At 32.2% G+C, this 22,148-nt stretch overlaps 2 protein-coding genes across 7 annotated transcripts; one reads left to right on the top strand and one right to left on the bottom strand.

The window, feature by feature from the left end:
- Positions 1-3,944: 3,944 nt before the first annotated feature.
- On the bottom strand, positions 3,945-12,725 carry LOC114385810 (helicase-like transcription factor CHR28). Of its 5 annotated transcripts, none has more exons than XM_028345876.1 (12): positions 12,301-12,724; positions 11,406-11,484; positions 10,820-11,125; positions 9,535-10,682; positions 9,129-9,200; positions 8,244-8,321; positions 7,268-8,144; positions 6,831-6,961; positions 6,445-6,666; positions 5,236-5,868; positions 4,830-5,039; positions 3,945-4,474 (listed from the first exon to the last, which is right to left on the bottom strand). In XM_028345876.1, the coding sequence occupies exons 1-12, from the start codon at positions 12,430-12,432 to the stop codon at positions 4,370-4,372; spliced, it is 3,993 nt and encodes a 1,330-aa protein (XP_028201677.1). In that variant the 5' UTR covers positions 12,433-12,724; the 3' UTR covers positions 3,945-4,369. The 5 variants fall into 5 exon arrangements, 4 of the variants coding, with proteins under 4 accessions (XP_028201677.1, XP_028201678.1, XP_028201679.1 ...); XM_028345877.1 differs by having other exon boundaries at positions 5,236-5,856; XM_028345878.1 differs by having other exon boundaries at positions 11,406-11,479; positions 12,301-12,436.
- Positions 12,726-16,566: 3,841 nt separating this feature from the next.
- Positions 16,567-21,410, top strand: LOC114385713 (protein GID8 homolog). 2 transcript variants are annotated; one of them, XM_028345753.1, is made up of 7 exons: positions 16,567-16,725; positions 16,901-17,042; positions 17,641-17,800; positions 17,901-18,007; positions 19,264-19,395; positions 19,907-20,063; positions 21,058-21,410. In XM_028345753.1, exons 2-7 carry the CDS (start codon positions 16,992-16,994, stop codon positions 21,177-21,179), a joined length of 729 nt encoding a protein of 242 aa, XP_028201554.1. In that variant the 5' UTR covers positions 16,567-16,725; positions 16,901-16,991; the 3' UTR covers positions 21,180-21,410. The 2 variants fall into 2 exon arrangements, with proteins under 2 accessions (XP_028201554.1, XP_028201555.1); XM_028345754.1 differs by having other exon boundaries at positions 16,587-16,725; positions 16,931-17,042.
- The last annotated feature ends 738 nt before the right edge of the window (positions 21,411-22,148 follow it).

The raw sequence follows: 22,148 nt of genomic DNA, 5'->3' as shown, positions 1-22,148 counted from the left end.
TATCTCTCTTTACACTTTCCATTTCATTCATCGTTCTAAAAAATTTATAAAAATTAGCTTACAAAAATACAATTTTTTAATATAAAATGAACATCTTGTTTTGTCATTGTGAGTCTACTTAAGCATGGTTAGGATAACACGTTTGAAAAGTAAAATATTAATGTCTATTTTATATTGGTTGTCTAACCAATCTAAAACACGAAAAGACACACTAGCTATCTAACAAGTACGTGGGACAAACTATGCGATCAGTATTGACAAGATAGTGGAAAATCAGATAAGTCTGTTGCTTACTCCTATTTTCTAATTTTTTTTTCAAAACAATAGAAAGAATGGATTGAGTTTCACATGTATGGAATAAATATATGTCGTTGGTTCAAGAATCTATACAAATTAAAGTAGATAAATAAATAAATCTGAACTGTCAAGATTTGTTTGTAAACACTAAACGCATTAAAACCAGTGTGAATCTACAAATTTATACTCTCATTTTTGGTGCATGCGAATGTGTCTAGTGTCTAACAAATTCCCAAACTATTATACAAACACACACCGAGAAGTTTGCGGATAATCAGATTAATTCAGAATTCAACCCTTTAGGCTTTATGTTTTTTTGTCCACAAAATGAGAAGACCCCGCTCAAAATTCTAAAGCTCCTTCCAAGTCCTCGCCATGCAGCACCAGAAAGAAAGATAACAAAGCACAAAATTAAGACATTCCAATTAGATTTGGGAAATTTTGACCTATATTTAGACAGAGCTGCTAAACTGGTAGAAAAAACAAGAGTAAGAAAACTAACAAATGTTGTTCAAAAGAAATTAGAGGGATTCAGCACCTCCATAAATCCATCCGAGTGCAACTCCCTTAGACTAAAGGCCTAAAACTCAATTATTTGTATTATAGGATTATTCAATATAGAATAATACATATTTAGGTAGGATTAATTTAATTACAAGTTAGAAATGCGTATCTAGTTTTCTGTGGGTTATAAAACAAGTAGGTTATTTTTTTCTTAACTAATGTGTTTTAACTTTAATTTTTCTAATACCTTAAATTTATATGGATAAAAAAATGTGTGTTAACTTTGTTTAATCTGAGTTCAAGTTTCAAACCAATGTTTAGTTAATTTTGTCCAAAACCTAAAGATTTGGTTCAAAAAATAAATAAAAATGAATCATTAAAAAAAATAAAAATAAAAAGGGTTGCAACTCATCTCTAACTTATGAGATTTAAATTAAGTTGAATTATATTATAATAAAACTAAGTTAAACTTATTTAAACTCATTTTTATAGTGGAATAAATGAACATTTTTATATATGTATGACTTATTTTTAACAATCTTAATTATTACAAGGTATGATTGCCTGTCCATTTTGACCACCCTAGGAAGGTTATCAGAGTCCTAGCATATACACGTAATAAAATTCCATATAGAAAAGCTAATGGAGTTGTTACAATCTTTCTTTGATTTCATTAGTGATATATATAGGAGTAATAGTGAATGGTCATATAGTTGTGATAAGTAAGTTAAGAATCCACTTTTTGCTGCAGTTATTGGTATTGAACAGGTTGTGTTTAGGTATTGAGGGTTTAGGATTTTATATTAATTTTTTAATTTCTAAACTAAAAAATTATTTATTAATTTTTTATAATCAAGTTGTTCTAATATGTGCATATATGTGCGTGTGTGTGCATGCGTGTTTATTACAATCCATAGTTGTATACCTTTGAATGACACTTTTAATTATTTTTTCATCAATTAATTATTAAAACATTAAAGAATTACACAACTATTTTATTGTGATATATATTTATACTTTATTTTCAATGGGCCTAAGGCAAATGCCTTGATAGTGCACCGAGATAAAAATATATAAAAAAAAAAGAAGCAGTGAGAGAGATCAATCTACCAACGATGGGTTATTAGAAGAACCCTGAGGGTTTTGTTCCATTAGGATGACAATTAAATACAAATGATGATGGTAGGAAGCAAAACCAAATTATCTGGTTTGCATTTTTTTTCTTTTTAAGTTAGCAATGTTTCCATTTTATTTATGAATCTCAGAAATATCCAAAATATTTCAAGTAGTTGCTATCTGCATGGCCTTGGTAATGGTATCGAACTACAGTCCTACTATGGAATTGGTGTCTATGTGTGCCCCCTAGTTCCTTGAGGGAATGCATCATGTGTAATGGCCTATAATAAGTATGTGTGTGTTTCCAATTTCTTATTTTCAAAAGCTTTGAAAATGGTTTTGTGTTGTTCAATGATGTAGAGGATTAAGAACAGACTTGATGTGACATTCTTTGAAGGAATGATGCATTATTTGTCTTTTGAAAAACTGATAAGTTTTTTATCAACAAATATTAGTTGTTAATTTTTGTTAATATGAAGCATTTGAACTCAAAACTTTTTCCTCCCTCTTTATTATTTAAGAGCAATAATCATCAATGCTATCTAAAATAGTTAAGTAGATCAATATATAAGTCTAAAATAGTTATTTAAGTCTAAATAATCCATTTTTTTTATTCTCATTTAAGTGAAAACTCGCATATAGAAGTTAACTATCGTAATTAAATATACATCTACTTTATAAAATTCCCGAAATCTCAATGAGCATGAATACTTTATATGTAGTTTATTTATAAAAAATTAGATGTGGGAAATAACATGATATCTTTTCTATACTTATTTTTTGTGCATATACTTTAAAGTTTATGACGAAAGTATCATTTTTTCTAGTATAAGGATGTCCTATCCTATGGTGTAGTAGAGAAAATAAGAACATTTTCTTAGGAATAACTAGTTCTCACATAACAATATTTTTTTTAATTTAATTTTGATATATTATCAATGAATAAAAAAATTAATATACTTACTTTTAAATTGATTAGTAAGTACTATAAAACTTCAAGATATTATAATAAAGACGTTAGATTCTTTTGACTTATTTTCATTTTAATCTTCATTTAAATTTAAAACTCATGTTTAAAAAGAAAATAACACAAGTCTCTAAAAAAATAACACTAGGATGAACTTTCATCGAATTTCCATCTTGGATGAGTGATAATAATTTAAAAAATTAGTCTTTCACTAAATAAACAGGAAACACTTTGAAAATTAAAGAAAAAAATAATCCATCATTAACTTTTTAGTATATAATAATAATGATAAAAATTAAACTTAAACTCTCATGTATCTACTCTAATCTCCAATACTGACTTGGTGAATTAACAGTATGTTTAATGTGAAGAGATTTCACAATTTCATCTAATAAAAAAATATCTTGTATGATATATTTATTGATTTTTTATCTTAATTATCTCAAAAATCATAAAACAATAATTATTGATTGATTAACAATATAAAATATATATAATAATGATGCATAAAAATTAAACCTAAAAGTAAACAAATTTTACGACATTTACTATATTATTTTATTATTCTAACTCAACTAATTGTCACTTCCTCAAATACAAAAACAAAATTAAAATACCAATTTTTCCTTCCATCCTAATTGCAATAAAAAAATATTGACACCTAAACAATTTAATATCAAGTTGAGAGTCTATTTTTAATTTTTTTTAAGCCAAGTAGGGGGCATTTTTGGTCTTTTACGATTAGTTTAGTTTCTCTCCATTCAAAATTAAGACAATTAGCATATTTTGCACATCTAGTTTCATGTCCTGATGTCTTTACCAAAACTAAATCAAAGGGCATATAAACTTCAATGACCAAACTTTAATGACTAACCAAATATATTTTCAGGAACTAACTTAAAGTATAACACTGTTACGCATAAACACCTAAGAACAGTAATCAAAACCAAACTAAATTATTTCCTCATACAGAGTACATAGCCAACAGCCTACTATTCCATATAATTCTGATCTTCGAGTCCGAGTGAATCACATTAAGGGAAAATAATAAGGCACGAAATTGAAATTCAACAAGTGCACTTTATTATCAGAAGGTTCACTTTAAAATGAAAAGTCAAAACCACCTGAAAATTAAAAGAAACGAAATAGATTAAGATTGGAAAAGGAAAAGAGATATTATCTATCTATAATATTTACAATGAGCACAATTTCTATGTTTCTGTCTATGCTACTACTCTCTACAACCTATACAAATGTTAACAACTAAAACAAAATTTCAAGGTAAACAATTGAATCATCTCTCTATAAAAGACAATTCATATAATCTTCATGTCGAGTGTCAACAGAGGCCATGCTACAAAATTTTCAGCACCCTGTTTCTTCTGCTTCCACCAAAAAGAACAACCCACTGACACCTGCTCCCAGAAAAAAAAAATCACCAATCCAAAAAATTAAAATTATATATCTGTATGGATATATGTCTAATCACATCATAAACAAGTATTTTAGATCATCCACTGTAAGGCGACTTTGACAACCACCAGTTCCATCCTCTCCAAAGGCAGACGCAACCATTTTTCGCTTTTTTTGCTGCAAGAAGAGAGTACAGATTTTCTAGTGTGAGCAATCACCAATACAAATGTATAAGCCCAGATATGAATTGGTGATCTACACAGAAAAATGTTTAAGAAAATCAAGACCACATGCACAAATATGTAAGCACCACAGAAAAAAGATAAGCCAATTGAAGCATCTTGAGGTACAGCATTATTAAAAGGTTAATACAAACCAACTAGATCAACTTTATCATATATTTGTTACTATTAATTTAACACGTACCCTGCCCTAAGAACTAACCACAACAATATAAAACATTTCCTAGGAATTTTATTTTATTTTTTTTATAAAAAAAAAACATGTTTACAAGGCAACCTAAAGAAAATACCTGCAGAGCTAAAATACGGTCTTCAACTGTATCTCTAACAGTTAACCGTAAAACTGTGACAGGACGAGTTTGTCCAATTCGATGTGCTCGGTCTATTGCCTGATCTTCAGTTGTAGGATTCCACCATAGATCTAGCATAAGAACATGGCAGGCAGCAACCATATTCAGACCAAGACTAGCAGCCTTTAAAGACATAATCATAACTGAAACCTGAAAGACAAAAAGATCATAATTAACAATTATATTGAATACAGAAATAGAACTAAATAATATCACTTGTACCTCACTCCCAATATTCAAAAAACAACCAAAGCCATTTCCCGCTAGGCAGGGTTGACTATTGTTCCCAACATTCCTGACATGGAAATTTTAGAACTTCAGTTATTGATAATGTAACTTCACAAACCTCAGGGAGAGTGTTAAAATCTTTAACAGCTTTATCTCTTGCAGTGACTGACATTGTTCCATCCAGTCTTCTATACTGGATCGACGAATTCTTAAGACATGCTTCAAGTATATCTAGCATCCTTGTCCACTGAGAAAACACTATAGCTTTCTCCCCTACACCAACTGAATTATTAGAGCTTCTCTCCTCAAGCACATTTTGACTCTCAGGAATTTCATTCAAGGATTTCATTCTGTCAGCACTCGAGGAGCTACCAAGGCCATCGGTACTTTCCCCAGAAGTGCTCTGCACAGAATTGTTTTGGGAAGCAAAGCATTGTGGTTTAGACAACGACTGCAACACCTCAAGTGCAGCCTTAATTTTTGAAGAATCATATGGCTGAGCCTGAGAACAAAACTCAGATTCCTCCACTTCACAACCAGAGTAATCAGGCAAATTATCACAAGGCTGATCAGAAAAAGAACTATTCAGTGTGACTTTGGAAAACACTGAAGGCGTGCTTAGTCGAGTTTTGCAGTTTGGAGCAGGGCACTGATTGTCATCACCAGTAAGATATTCACAAATGCACTGGTTACAAAAAACATGACCACAAACTGAAACAACAGCATCTTCAGGAGGGTCCTGCATAGAAACCTAGAAGAAGTCAGGCTTGGGAATATACTTGACTAAAATCATGATGATATGATAAATAGGTAATTATTATATATAATCCCATTACTCTAAATTTTAACTCTTATCAAGCAAGAGGGCTTAAGAAAATGCATCTCAATCATACTTCCAACCTATCATCAAAAGCAACAAGTAGTAAAAACAAGTCTCTTATTTTTTGTCCACTCTCTTATTTTCCTCAATCACAACCCCCCAACAGCAAAGCATAATATACAGTTACAACTATCAGATTGCAAGCAGAGTGATAAAGAATATAAGTAATAAAGAAAAGGAATTAGGTAAAAGTTGTAAGCAGCAGTATTAGAAAATACAAATTTGGAATAAAAAATATAAGATCATTTCAAGTATTAATTTCTGAGTAATTACTAGAGTATTGTGTTTTCTCATATCTGCATTGTTTCCCCTTTTTCTCTCTCTAAAACTCACATTTTTCTTCACACACACACACATGCGCATACATTAAACCTCATGCATACACAGATCAGTCACACTAATCCATATAACATATTAATTTACAAATAAAAATACAGTCAAACATACATTACAGATACCACAGAGGGCCAATGATGCCTCTAAACATTTTAAAAGACATAATCGTTTTTCCTGAGGAAGCTTCTTTGCCATCTCAACTGAGGATTTCCAGAGAGAGTTAGAATTGTAACGCTTGACAAGGAGAGGATGATCACATGCTTGTCTAAGGCGCAAAAGCATCAACAAAATGTTAACATAGTTTTGCTTCACAGTTCCAGCATCAGCATATTCCTACAACATGACAAGAGGAATTGAATAAGGATTGTCATTAAGTATACTACCAGGAAGAATCCTCCTGATTTCGAATAGAAAAATGAGCATGGCAAAATTAGAGAGAGAGAGATTCATTATTTAAATGTTTCAATACCATTCTAAGAGTAAAGAACAGGTCATACCTGAAACTGTGCTCGCGAATCAGCCTCTAGTCTGGAATAGAAATCTCGTTCCTCCGGTGAAAATTCCACTTTTTTCAACTCCACAGATTTAGGTGGCAAGGAAATGATAGGCTCCCCATCAAGAAGTGTGGCTACAGAAAATGATAACCATAACATGGTTATAAACAAGTCTTACTTAAGGGCTAGCAGCAATTATTTAATAGAATGAATTCGGGTATAACAAAGTTGCTCACGGTGCAAGAAATGGAAACTGTAATAATCTATGATTCAAAACTGTTTCTAACTTAATTTCCATCGTGCAGAAGGAGAACAACATAAAATATAGAAATTGAAACATATTAGGAAACAATAAGGATAATACTCTAGGATAGAGAGCACAAAAGAAGGTTATTTAATCAACTTAAGTGATGGTGTGAAATTCTTGCACGCAAGTTTACCTTTTGTCCGACGTAACATTATTGTCTTTAAAACAGCTTGTAGCTTTCTGTATCCTTTTGATGGACTTCTGCTGATAGGGATCTTAATTGTGGAACAGAATGATGTGTACACAGCATAAGGATCGTATCTTAAAAATCTAAAGTAACTGTAGAGATCATCAATTGCATTCTGGATAGGAGTCCCTGACAAGCACCATCTACGCTTGGCTCGAAGACCCCAACAGGCCCTTGCAACTTGAGTTCTGTGATTCTTTATACTCTGGGCCTCATCCAGGACAACTCTAAACCAAGCCACTTTTGCAAGAGGACGAGCAACAGCCTCAAGCATCGCACTGTCCAATCCCTTCTTTCCACTTTTAGAACTAGGAGGGCATTTCCTTTTCTTACTTGATACTGCATGATCATCATAAGTTCCTTTTTCTTCATCATCTTTGTCAACTAGAGGCTGCTTAGGAACCTCCATGCTGACAATTGAATAAGTCGTCAGAACAACATCATACTTGGCAAGCTCATGAGGATCTTTGGTTCGATTGCTTCCATGATATACTAGGACAGAGAGTTTTGCTTTGCAGGTTACCTTATTGTGCAACTCCTCAGCCCATTGCCGCAGGACACTAGTTGGACAAACAATAAGGGTTCCTGCAGATGGCCTTCCCTTCGCATGCAATAACAAATTCATGTTCTGGTTTGGATTTCTACTAGACACCTGACACATATTAGATTCGTTCTTCACTATGCCATTCTCAGGAAGCTGATCATCATCTGCATCCAGATTCAAAGTTTCTAATTCACTTTTTTGGGCATTGTTGCACTTATTCAGCAATGGAGGTCTTTCCTTTAATATTAAACCAATGGTCGACACTGTTTTCCCAAGACCCTACAAGAGAATAACTTCTAAATCAATTATGAGTGCAAGGAAATCATATACTTGCTGACAGTCAACTATCATCTCCGATTATGAGTGCAGTGCACTGACCTGATCATCTGCAAGAATTCCCCCAGAACAGTATAAACTTGATGTTTCCTTCTGAACCATCCATGATAAAGCAATTCTCTGAAATAGCAACTACTTTAGTACGGTGACTCAAAGATACAGAGTAAGCAAGTTATCAGGGCATTAAAGCAAAAATTGGGTTGAACTTATAAGAGAAAAGGATTGTATAGGAGTCAGAATAACAAACACCAAGCCACTTCACAAGAAACTTTGTACAGTTAACCAACAATATATAACCTCCAAAGGAAAGCAAAATATCTTAAGCAACAATTTTCAACCTTTGGAGGGAAAAAATACACTTTAGTTTCTGAAATTTGGAAACAAGTTTTGATTAGATAAAAGAATCGTTGAAACTAGGAAAGAACAAACATACACATGAGACAAATCTTTTTCACAAACTGAAGCAGGCTAAAGCTCACAGAAGTCTGAGGTAGCAATAATTAATTATTAGATTAAACTACTAATAATTGATTCTTAGGCCTCAATGACTCATATGGTTACTTGGATTACTAAGGCAGCAAGGATGAGGTGACTAAGAATCAAGGCTTTATGGCAGGCCTTAGAAATATTGAAGCACTGCAATATTTCTGTCTCTTGTTTTCTTGTTTTGTGAATGTGGAAATGAGGAAGCCAAGATTCTGATTCCTGATGGGGGGTTATCCATATTTTTTGCAAGAAAATACCTATTTTCTATCATTGATGCAATTCATTCATTTGCAAGATAAATCATATAAATGTTCCTTTTTTTTCTGTTTGAGTGGCAAATTCCAGATCCAGACATCACAAAGACCTAAAAAAACTATCATAACATTTTTAAAGGAGAGACAACAAAAAAAAAAAAATCAAAGATTGAACTTGCAAAGTAACCTGATGTCGTAAAAGAGGAACTGCCAGCAGACCATCTGGTGGACTAACCTCTGACTTCGGTTGGGATAGATCCTGCAACCAACAACAGAAGAACAGAAGTTAGTTTAATTGCAATTCAGAAACACAGGACATTAAGATATGTCCTACAAGCCATGGCAAAATATAGCAAGAACCAGGGAGGGTGAGGGGACAATTATAAAGCAACCCTATCCCAAAGATAACATTTTCAAAATATACATGCATTACCATCTCCACCAAATCTCATCTATTCACATACCTTCAACAACTACTAAGGGATATAATATGATTTGAAATCATGCCTGACAGGAAAAGGGGGAGGGGGGGGAGTAACTTATGTACATGGCTGCATGAATCCCCTTTAAACTTCCAAAGATAAAGTGTCAACCTGCAATGCAACTCGTAATATGTACTGCTCGTCACGCGCCTTGGGCCCCATACTTCCCACCATATAAGAATGTGTATAACCACCTCTAGAAGATTGTGATGTAATAAGGGAATTCCCAAGCACTGTTGATCGACTTATAGGTGCAGGGTGACTGATGTCTTCAATAATGCAAACATCAGAATCATCCTCAATAATGGATCTCTCAATGCTTCCTTTTGAAAGCTGAGAATCAATACTTCTATGTTCAATTGCTTTGCCCTCTCCTTCACTCATAACACAATTATACTGCTTCCCACTGGCAATAGATATCTGGGCATTATACAAAGATTTGTCTAATGGTTTTAAATTCAAATTTCCCATGTTTGCTTGAAAGTTATTGGCAGCTCCATCAATACCATCTTGATAATATTTGGCTTTCTGACTTGTTACAATTGTAACCTTATCCCTGCACTTAAAGAAATCATTACCCTGACATCCAACAGCAGGGAAAATACCAGGTAGTTGTTTCATCTCTTGACCTACATTGAACTCAGCATCATCACTGTGAACAGAGTTTTGGTAAGGCATAATCAGTTCATCTCTTTCGGCTTTGACAGTAAGTGATTGGCCTTCTCTTGAAATATATGAACCACAAGTTGAAAGTTCCACTGACGCGTTGTCTTCAAATAGAACATTACCAGGAAAAGATGATGCATATTTACTATCTGCAAACCTAAATTGACTATCTTGAAAAGATATTCCACCATTAATGCTGGAATGCATGCCACTACTTGTATCGGCAAATAACTCCATTTTAGCAACCTTCATGTTCCTCACCATTTCTTCATTTTTCCGCACATGAGGATAAACACCATTAGGCAAACAACCAGAACTGTTGGCAACAACAGGTCTATCATCCATACCTTGGTAACAATTCAAAGATGGATAATAGTCACTAAAATCATTGGGAACATTGGAACCTTGACAAATAGAAGAATCAGTTGAAGTTGCAACACGTGAAGATCTATCAGCATCCACAAACGACATTTCAAAAGATGTACACGAGTCATTTTCCTGTTTACCAGAAAGTCCAATAATGTCTTCCATATAGGTTTCATAATCTCCAAAATTTAAGTCAATATTTTCAATGATAGAACCATGTGAAGCATCTGCATGCATAAAAAATAATCAGACTGCTGCTCAAGTTTCAAGTATAACATCACTATGATCTAAAGTAAATTTTTGAAAGAATGAACGAGTTGCCAATGTCTTGGTCTAATGATAACCCAGTAAAGACTTTACATACGTTCAGATTGTGCATCATATCCTATATGCTTGATTTGGCTGTCATTTTCACACTTCCACAGAGGCAGGTTCAAATTATCTCCACAGACAGCTACGCTGCTTGAATTCGCCTCAGGAACAGGGAACCTTCTGTCTGCAATGTAAGCAGGTGTCTCACAATTAGAAACTCCTGTCATTTCTGTGAAGCAAAATTCATCACTTTCAAGCATGGAGGAGTCCCTGAAACCACCAGCAAGAGCATTTGGGGATGAAAAAGTCTGTGATGAAGGTCCCTGGTTTTCATGTTCACATTCAAGGACAGAATTCCCTGCAGAATCACATAAACTAGTTAATCCCCTGGTCTCAGAATCTGACCCATCTGAGCAGAACTGACAACAACTTATGACTGAAACCACTAAAGTCAAATTTTAAGACAAAGTTGCACCTGAGGCACTAGTAAGTAGGCAAGGGTCTACTGTAAAAGCGCAACTACACTACATATTATATCCAATATACAGAGTTAAAGAAAGTTCTTCTAAAGTTCGATAGACTAATTACAACCAACAAAGAGAGGAAATGACCAAAAAAGGCCACACAAGTTTGCATACCATTTTGAAGTAGAAAATTATCATGGATGCCAGATTCACCGGGAGAAATATTTTTCAATGAAAAATCCTCAGGACTACTCTGCAGCATGATATCCAGAAGATCAGAATAAAAGATAATATCACATATGAATTCTAGGTATTCAAAAGAGGCATAAGGATCGAATTTGAATTTAATGATGTTTTCAAACATAAACTCATTGAAAAGACCAAGGGGAACATAAAGCAACAGAAGCTATGACTTCTCAGACTCCATGCTATTGTTAAGTCCCTTTTTTTCTGTATGAGAATGAAATTCAGCACCTCAAAAATTTAACTAAAACAAAATGATTTCAGCGACACCAGCACAAACTAGTTATAAAATACCACATGTCCTTCAACATTACAGCAAGGAATTGAAAATGAAAGCTGCACAAAAAAATCATGACAATACTACTCTTCATACAAATTGCACAAAAAAGAAGGCGTACAAACAGATTTTACCATTTGTATGGCTTATCCAGTTGGGCAACTGGATAAGCCATACATAATCCTAAGTCTTAGACTTTCCGACTTATCAAGTCACTGGCACCTATTGAAGATGATTCTAGGATTGAGGGATTTAACACGACAATCGCATTTAGCAATGAACATAACATACAGAAGTGAAACAGAAATACTGCATCCATCGAAAATTAACATTGCAAGAAGTTCCACATCTTATATAATCAAAGAATTCAATCATACAAATGGCACCGAAACATGAATATAAACTATCACAAACAATTGGTTAAGTTGAACAGTTGAATTCCAGTATTCCAGTATATCCGATCGGAATTCACAATGACCTCCACTCACGGCATTGAAAAATTTGGAGAATTCATCGGTACACACACTCATTGAAGGCACAAAACCATACCTCGGAAGGATCGGCGTCCTCGTCCAGAACGCTCATAACTGTGTCCAGATCGATGCAGAGCTTATCGTCATCGGCGACGTCTCCGTCGTCGTCCGATAGGTACGAGTAATCGAATTCCTCGTTTGACATCATCGCCAAGAACCTAAAAAGATCGAATCAAAACCCTAACTCGCTATTTTTTTTTTTCAGAAGGCGTCGGCCCAAAAGCAAAACCTCCGGTGGCGAGTCTCGAAATCGAAGAGCGAGGAGGATTTCAATCCCATTCCAAAAAGGAAGGGAGAAAGAGGCGTGAAGCGCGGGATCGTGAAGAATCCGCGAGGTTTCTAAGAAGGTTCGTGATGCGACTTTTCTTCGTAACACCGTGCTGTGTTCGCAAGAAGCGAGAGAAAGTTGGAGAGAGAAAGGACAAAGCCGTTCCTGAATTGTGGATGTAGATTTAAATAGGGTTCGGGGTGAGAAAGTGGGGTAGGGGGTGCGCACGTTAAGAAGGCGTGCTCGCCTTATGATTGGGTTGTTATTCAAGTTATAGTGCGCGCGCGGGCATGGAGAATCACCACGTCATGTCTATAGTACGACGCCGTATTCAATTTTCACACACGTCCTCTGGCCTTTGGCTTCCACACTGGTAGTTACTTACTGCTCTTAATTTCACTACTTATGATTCTATTTTTTGTTCACAACTTTTTTCCACGGATATAAAGACTAAAGACACAATTTCTTAAGATACAATGAGATAATAAAATAATAAATATTTAAATATTTCTACAAATCAAAATTTAAATCTTGGTTTATCGTATTCATGAGATATTAACGTCTTTAGATATGTGTAAGACGTACGTATTTTTATATTTTCGCATCAATTTTGTTAAAGACGCATAAGTTTTCATGTGTTATTCTATTTTCACAAGTTGTTTCTATTTTTGACGTGGATAATTGTATCAAATTATTAAAACTAAACATTTACTGAATCTTTTATTAGAATCAAGTTATCAACCTCCTTTGATTTTCTCTCCAAAAAAAACCCCCTTTGGTTCACACCCTATTTTATAATTAAGGTATGTAATTAACTTTTTAACCAAATAAGGCATGCACCTAACCTATTCTCTATTTTTTTATTTAGGTCCTGGTTAAAGTTCAATTTTTTTTATTGAAATTTTAGTCTACTTCTAGATTTAATTATTTTTAGAAATTACTTAATGAATATAATTAATTATGTAAAATGTTTTTATCTGATATATTAAGTGAAAAATGATTTTAAAATAATTTATTTTATTTAGATGATTAACTATTTTGCAATAAAAATACAGAAAGAAAAAAAAGATATAAAATCATTTGTAATAATTAATTAGCTTATATTTAAATTAATTTCTTGTTGGGAATAAAATATAAAATAAAATAATAACTCATTTTTAGTCAAAATCATTAAAATTTTAACTATTCTAAATAATATTTTCTTTTATTATGGAAATAATATAATATTATAATTTATTTTTACCGATATTATAAAACAGATTATGATATAAGAAAATAATCTAATCCAAAAAATACCAGTTTTGATTGCCCTTTAAAAAGATCCTCACATCAATCTTGAGACAAATAACACTTTTTTTTTTGGCATTATATCATCTCCAAAAATTCTCTTATTCGGTCCAACACTAAATTTGAATAAACCCGTAGAGATTTAAACCATTATTTTTTTATTAATATGAATTAAAGACCGTATTAAATGATTTATAATAACTAAAACATTATGTTTATCTAATTGAATTAAATTCCTTAACACTTAAATCATGATTTGCCACATGTAGAAAAGTGTTTTTCACTAAACCTAACACCCATTGGTTGGGACAAAGGAACATTAAAATATGATAACACTTTATATATTTTTTTAAAAAATTCTCTTATTTTATGATGATATTGTGTTTAAATTGAAATTGAAAACATTTTTATTTATACAATTGTTTAATAAAAAACTTTCTTTATTGAAATATCCAAAGATAAATATCATAAAGTTTACCCTAACTCATTTTATTTAGTCAACTGAGTTATATCTATTTGTTAATAAAGAACATTTAAATCATGATAAAGATTTTTACAGTATTGCAAAATAATTTGAATGAACTATAATAATTGAGAGAAATGAAAGAGTTTTTATTACTTTTATTTCATTATTTTCATTGCTCCAGTTGTTTCATACCCAAATTGGTTTAAATGCTTTGTTTATTTTCACTTTATTGTGAATTTAAAACATATTTACATGTTTTATGATTTATGGTATCAATAGAAGGAATGAACAGACAACATGTTGTCATACTGAAAATGGAAGGGGCTCAATTAGCTTGAATGAAAACACTTTATAAGAAATAACAGGTTTTATGGAAGCACTGTTTTAATATAATAGAAGGTGGGTGATGACAACTTTCTATTTTTTTTTTCTTTTAAGGAAAAAATATGCACTCACAATATAATATAAAATGATTTCAAATTATTATTTAATTACAAATCATTATATATAATAAGTTTGTTGACTTTATAATAATTACCTAATAAGTCATAATAATGATGATATGTAACTAAATAATATTATTAAAACTATCTTATACTATTGGTACATGATCATTAAACTTATTTAATATTTTAAATGAAACTTATTTTAGAAAAAATAAAGTTTTGTTTCAAGAAGTCAACCATTTCTTTAATTTTTCTTATTTTTCCTTTCACTTGTATATTTTTCAAATAGGATTGATAATGAATCGAACCATCTCATATTTGATTTAAGAATTGACTCGACAATTGAATATTTGAACTTAGCTTAGAACCAAATGAATTGAAATTTCATTTAAAATTGAATTTGTTAAATAAATGAGCTGAACTTGAACTATATGTAACTCAATTCAATTAGTTCATAAAACAAATGAGTTGGATTTGAATTTAAAGTGGAGCTCATTAAATAAATAATGTAGCTCAATTCAATTGGTTCATGAACAAAATATATAAATCTATGTATTTATATTTGGATTTATCTATCTATCACTCTATACATATATTAGATATTTTATATTATTAAATTCTTATAATTATTTTTTAGTTAATTTAATATTTTTTTATGAAATGAATAAATAAAATAATGTACAATAATTATATATAGTGATATATTTTATATTATTAAATACATATAGTTAATTTTTTTATTAATTCCATATTGATATATTTATGCATAATATATATATATATATATATATATAATTATAAATCAAGTCTAACTAATCGAATCATTCATAAGTTTAAATTGAATTTGAGTTTGAGTTAAAAATAAAAAATCATATTAAATTTGAACTAAATCATTTCTTACAAGTCAAATTGAATTGAACCAAATTCAATTTTATTCTACTCACTTTTAATCTTACTTTCAAACAGACCATAAAATTTTATTTTTATTTATAAGAGGGACTATAAAACTTAACAAACACTTTTTTTTTTAAAAAAAAATCTTATAAAAAAATATTAACCATACATTATCTAAACACAGTCTTTATATGTTTAAAGGAATATGAACCAACATATTTATCATGGTACGAAAACCAACTTTTTCTCCTAAGCATTCTAAAAAATTTATGTTCTACTTGATACCTGATCCAAAATATAATAATAATCGTAAATTATCACAAAAATTACAATTCTATTTAAATATTTTTGTTAAAAACATGATCGATTAGTAAATAAGGATCTATCCTTGGAGATGATACTTTTATAATAATTTTTTATATTACGATTTAATTTAAATATTGGAACCTGCATCTCCTCCCCCGACTATTTATATTAGGATAATTCATGACACCCCCCCCCCCCTTCTGGTTTAGGATAAATCGATAATTCTTTTATATCATAATAAATTATTTTAATTTATTTTTAAAATTTTAAGCTATTAAAAATTACAATTTAAATATTAATTAATAAATCTAAAATACATTTTTCATATTCAAAGATATTCATTTATTATAATTTTTAAGTATAATGTGATTTATATATTTAAAAATACTTATTTATTATAAATTTAATTATATAAAACTAACTTTTAAGTTTTATCTTATAAAATGTATAAATTAATAAAACACTAGATAAAAAAAAAACAAATTGAAAAATTACATAACGTGAAAAGATTCTTTCGTTATCGATTCGGCCTTTTTCAGGCCCAGTTGAGACCCGGCTCAGATACGAGACCCGTTAGAAAACGAAGCGGATCCGAACCCAATGAGGAAAACCGAAGCAAATAACTGTATATCACGTTGAAACACGAGTCTTGAACAAACTTCGAAGAAAGGGATCGCCGGCGGCACCCTCCGAAGACGGAGATACACCCACTCACTCACCACCACTTTTCCAGAAAATAACCACCGCCTACAATTTCTCGGAATTTATTTTGCGGTGAATTCACTTTCTGCTCTTGATTTTTTCATCCCCTCGCGTGCGGATTTCATTTTCCCCTTCCGCCGATAGGGTTTTGATGATTTTAGTTTGTTTTCAAACTCATTGATTTGGAAACTTGAAATGTGACTGTCTTTTATTTTTTGAATTGTTGATGCTGATCTACGACCTGCAGTTTTGGTGCCTTTGTTGTTCGGATTTTCAGGTGAGGGAGCTCGTGTCGTGTGTCGTTTAGGGTTAAAAATGGGGTTTAAGTGGGTGCACTGATGTCATTGTTGTGGCTTGTGATTCGTCAACTTGCAGAAATCGAGGCAATGGTATTTGACTCTCTCTCTCTCTCTCTCTCTCCCTCTCTCTCTCTCTCTCTTTTTCTCTTTGTGGATACATATTTAATTAGTTTAATTTTAATGTCGGTGTAGCAAAGGATCTAATATTTCTGCTCATTTAACAATTTTAGAACTCTTGATGCTTTGTTCTATATTCCATATCCATGTGACTTGTAAAGAATCTCGGAATGATGGTTCAGATTTGTTCTTTATTGTGGATTAGTTTCTCCTACATTTTCACAAGCACCTCATATAAATAGAAGGAGTGCTTCGTGTTGTACTGAACTACTAATGATTTGCATTTGGATTCTTGGTTTCTAGAAATGCTGTGGGAGGAGATTAATTTAGCAAGCTAGCAAGGTCTTTGTTTTCTCATATATTTCTGCTTTACACAACAAATGGATAGACAACAAAGAAATAGAGGGAAATATGTGAAGTCAATTTTAGTCTTATTTCTGGAATTACTGTTACTTTTTGTGGACTGATTGTGGACAATGTTTTACATACTGCATGGAAGTGATTCAAGTGAAGTAACTCTGATGTATGTCATGACAAATGACTTTTTATCCTTCTAATTAATTGTGTGAAGGCTGCATCTAAGAAACTGATAACAAGAGAAGAGTGGGAGAAGAAGCTTAGTGATGTGAAGATTAGAAAAGAAGACATGAATAAGTTGGTAATGAATTTCCTCGTCACTGAAGGCTATGTTGAAGCTGCTGAGAAATTCCGAATGGAGTCTGGAACTGAGCGTATCCTTTTTTTTAATCTATTTATTTGTTTATTTTTGGGTCTATGAGTGCAAGAGATTGTATTCTTTATCCAGCTATGATTTTCCTTATTGATCTACAGCAGACATAGATCTTGCAACAATAACAGATCGCATGGCTGTTAAAAAGGCAGTACAAAGTGGTAACGTTGAAGATGCAATTGAAAAAGTGAATGACTTAAATCCAGAGGTAGGCTTCTTTTTATTTATTTATTTTGTGATGTGATAACTTCCCATTTCTGTGCATCTTATTCTCCGTTTATTTTTAGTGTACATAATGCATGCATTATTCAATTTCTTACCTGCTGGATAGCTAAACACGCACTTCCCTTTGGGATAAATATGTGGTAGTGATATTGCAATGTAGTCCCTATGTTAACAATGCCAATGGCGGAGATTATTTGTCTTATATACAGTGCTTGTATTTTGCTTCATTTTTTTTTAATAAAAAAGGCCTGCAGGGAGGTATGCAGAATTTAAATAGAATACGACCTAGCCTCTTTCAGTTAGTTACCATCCCATCTCCTACCCAACTATCCTCACTTGCTTAATACTACATGCTTAAAATCACACAATTTGCAACTTGCAATTTGTCAAGCTAGCTATTTTTATCTTGTGATAAGTTGCATATGACTCTGAATCATGTGATACATGAATGAATTGTGCAATTCAACCAATTCTGCATCACCAATACTAATCACATGATTCAGCGATACTTCCCCCCATCTACTTTTTTTCCACCAATTCTCATCAAAGAAATTCAAAAGTCAGATAAGCTTAAATCCTTAAATGAAAAGGAGCTCTACCAAATACACCCCATTTAATCATTCCTCTGCTCTGTTGTCATTCTTCTAAAATAGGGGATTCACATTGTTACTCAATAACTGTTAGTATGCACTTTATTTGACTGTTTCCTTATTCTGTTTTCATTTTTGTAATATAGAGACTTCAGCTTCACAGTTCACATATTCAGTTATGACTTGTGACATGATTTTGTTTCCTTATTCTGTTTTGGCCTAAAAGGCTTTTTGACTGGCTTAAAGCATAGCCTTTTTAATTAAATAGGCTTTTAAAAAAAGCCTCCGTTTGACTTGACACCTAAGCATAATATTAACATGTGCTAGGTCAGAGGTTTCTGATGAGCAGCTTGGCCTATTCCCACTCCTAAGCACTAATACACTATGCATCATTTACATATTCTTATTTCTGATGTCGCTTCTACATTTTTTCAATATTTTATTTTCAAAGGTCAGTTTGGTATCCTTAAGATTTTTTTATGTGTACATTTATTTTTTGCTGATTAATGCCTCTTTTATATTCACTACTTTTTCTTTTGTCATTCTTAAAACTAGTCTGGTATCCAATCAAATACATAACAATTTTGTACACCTCAGAGCTATCACTTGTTATTGTCTTACCAATTTTGTTTTGTAATTCTGTCTGCAGATACTGGACACAAATCCCCAATTATTTTTCCATCTTCAACAGCAACGATTGATAGAACTCATCCGGAATGGAAAAGTAGAAGAAGCGCTAGAGTTTGCCCAAGAGGAGCTTGCACCAAGGGGAGAGGAAAATGTAAATCTCATCAAATGAATTTTCGTATCTCTATCTTTTCATATAAAATCTTGGAAAAAATGTTAATTGGTATTCTGAATTTTCGGTTGTGTGCAATTTGCTCTCTGACATAAAAAAATGTATATTCCATTCCCAAGCCTTTTTTAAAATATGTGCAAAATAATCCTTCCGTAGCTATTTAATTTGCTATCAATAAGATAATTCCTTGCTAACGAGTGTGAGAAGGGTTGTTTTGTATATGTAAAAAAGTTAGGAAGTGAAATACACCTTTTAAAACATCAAGGACTAAATTGCATATGACCCAAATTTGAAGTCCAGGGTACTAAATTGCATTTTTCCCTAAAATCTTTATTAGGAAGTATTTCTGGCCTGTACATTAATGGGTTATTTGTTTGTATTGTCAATTTACTTTAATTGCTTGTAGTTAAGAAAAATACAAAATGGGAAAGTAAATTGTTATTGTGGAAAATTTTATGCAACTTGGTGCTAACACTTGCCTGTTGGATTTCAGCAAAGCTTTTTGGAAGAGTTGGAGAGGACTGTTGCACTTCTTGCCTTTGAAGATGTTTCTAACTGTCCTGTTGGAGAGCTGCTTGACATATCACAGCGCTTAAAGACAGCAAGTGAGGTGAATGCAGCTATACTTACTAGCCAGAGCCATGAAAAAGGTTTGTACTTGCTGCAAAAGTCTGTTTCTGTTCATATATAATTTGGGTTTGTATGTCTGGTTTTAAATCTAGTTTGGCACTCAATTTTCACATGAATGTGTTATTTTTATGCATTTCTATAAGCTTTTCGTGATTGTGATTGAGATATGGGTTTTATTGAAACAGCAAGTGTAAAATCTGGGAACATAATAGAAGCTTTGCCAAATTGGCACCTGAATCACTGTTCAGTCTGTTCTGTTAGAGTAAATCAACTGACTTCTGATGATTTATTTTATGCTTCAATGATGGATTCAAACTTCTAGAGCTTGGAAGTGAATAACTATCTGAATTATATGCCTGCTTTCACAAATCTAAAATCCAAGAGAATATTGAAAGGACTTACTGTTCCTCTACTCGGATAAATCATTTTGTAGCTTGTTGGTTTCCTTTACATGCCATTGGCTATGCCAAAATTATGTTTGCACGTGTTTTATTTCTTCCCTCTATACACTTCATGGAAAGATATATAGCTTGAATTTACAGGAACTATTCATGGAGTTCAACTTCTGCATTTGAATTGTGATTGGAATCCATTGAATGTGAATGCCAGTCAGAGAATTTTCTTGTTTTGATTATTGTCTTATTTATTTATTCTTAAAATTTCTAAACATGAAATTAATTGAAAAATTATAAATATCATTTTGGATTATGAAGTGCACATAATGTTGATGGCAATGTTGGGGTTGAAGAACTGAATTCATAGTAATAAAACCTTGTATGTGTGCATGTCTGCATAGAATGATTGGTGTTAAAAATTTCCTTTTTCCGTTATATTTGTTGCTAGCTAGGCTCGCTCCTTGCATTAGTTTGTATTTCTATTATGTTCCAGTGTTCCATTAAGATGGTTTGTTGTATCTAAACTGTTAGAAAACTTAAAGTTTGCTCTGTTTCATTTTCACCATTTGAAAAATTTGCTAATGGGAATTTGGTAACATTGATCAAATTTTTTTGGCAGACCCAAAACTTCCAAGCTTGTTGAAGATGCTGCTATGCGCCCAAAACCAGCTGGATGAGAAAGCTGCTTATCCTCGTGTAAATGATTTATCCACCGCTACGTTAGAAGATCCTGCTGTTTGAATACTTGTAACGTTTTAATTTCAGTTTGGGGATCTAAGGTGATAGATGAAGATATTGCAGTCATTGGCATTAAAAATTGTGTATGTACTTTAATCGAAAGATATTTGTTGAAATTGATATCCATTTCCTAGTAGATAGCTCTTCCGTTGGTTTTATACTCTTGTACAAAGAGATTTGTGAATACAGTCACCAATTCTTTTCTTGGACCGATTGTTAAGGTATTCTGTTGCATATTAAGGTTTACCATGCCATGATGATAGTAGTATAAGTTAGCCCTAGTCTGACGACCCTATCATTATTTTCGATTACCACCAACCGTTACAACAATATTGTCTTTGCTGCTCTGCTTCATTGATGAGAAACATTATTCTCAGGCAAAAGATGAAAACGCGTGACTGCTATCTCCAGAGAGCAATTCAACGTTGCTTCTTGAATAGACTGCAATTTGTTTTAGATTGGACTTGTTTGGGATGCCTGAGTTTTTTTACCTTTAGATGAAAATATAATTTTTAAAATAAAAGCATTTATGTAATTCAGTGTTTTTTAATTCAATTTTAAAATAAAAAACCGTAATTTTATTTTGTAATTTTAATTATAAAAGTAATTCAATCTAAAATTTAAAGATCATGGTACTGAGAAACTCTCCTCTTTGAAGTAAGTAAACTAGTTGAAAAATTAGTACAAATTTATCTAGATACCATATTAATTAATTTAAAACTAATGCAACTATCGTTAATGACACTCGTTAGAAATCACCCAGGACTCCTTTATTGTCACTATTATCATAACCAACACGCTTTATTGTTACTTATTGTGACCACCACTATTATTAGCTGTTGCTACCATCATGTGGCACCACTTCAAAATCAACCACTATTATTAGCTGTTGCTACCATCATGTGGCACCACTTCAAAATCAATACCATTGTAGTCACTATAATACTTATCATGACTAAGATCATTATCCAC

Source organism: Glycine soja, chromosome 15, assembly GCF_004193775.1.
Source record: "Glycine soja cultivar W05 chromosome 15, ASM419377v2, whole genome shotgun sequence".
NCBI lineage: Eukaryota > Viridiplantae > Streptophyta > Magnoliopsida > Fabales > Fabaceae > Glycine > Glycine soja.
The sequence above is the reverse complement of the archived record's forward strand: the minus strand, read 5'-3'. Positions and strand labels throughout refer to the sequence as shown.

What these genes read in the sequence shown, in the direction of transcription:
- LOC114385810 (XM_028345876.1), bottom strand. Translation starts at nt 12,432, where the DNA reads ATGATGTCAAACGAGGAATTCGATTACTCGTACCTATCGGACGACGAC. An exon ending in GAATTCTTGCAGATGATCAG is followed by an intron (nt 8,145 to 8,243) that starts GTCAGTGCACTG and finishes ATTCTCTTGTAG; the next exon opens with GGTCTTGGGAAAACAGTGTC. An exon ending in AATGTTACGTCGGACAAAAG is followed by an intron (nt 6,962 to 7,267) that starts GTAAACTTGCGT and finishes CATTTTCTGTAG; the next exon opens with CCACACTTCTTGATGGGGAG.
- LOC114385713 (XM_028345753.1), top strand. Translation starts at nt 16,992, where the DNA reads ATGTCATTGTTGTGGCTTGTGATTCGTCAACTTGCAGAAATCGAGGCA. An exon ending in TTGCAGAAATCGAGGCAATG is followed by an intron (nt 17,043 to 17,640) that starts GTATTTGACTCT and finishes AATTGTGTGAAG; the next exon opens with GCTGCATCTAAGAAACTGAT. An exon ending in CACCAAGGGGAGAGGAAAAT is followed by an intron (nt 19,396 to 19,906) that starts GTAAATCTCATC and finishes GTTGGATTTCAG; the next exon opens with CAAAGCTTTTTGGAAGAGTT.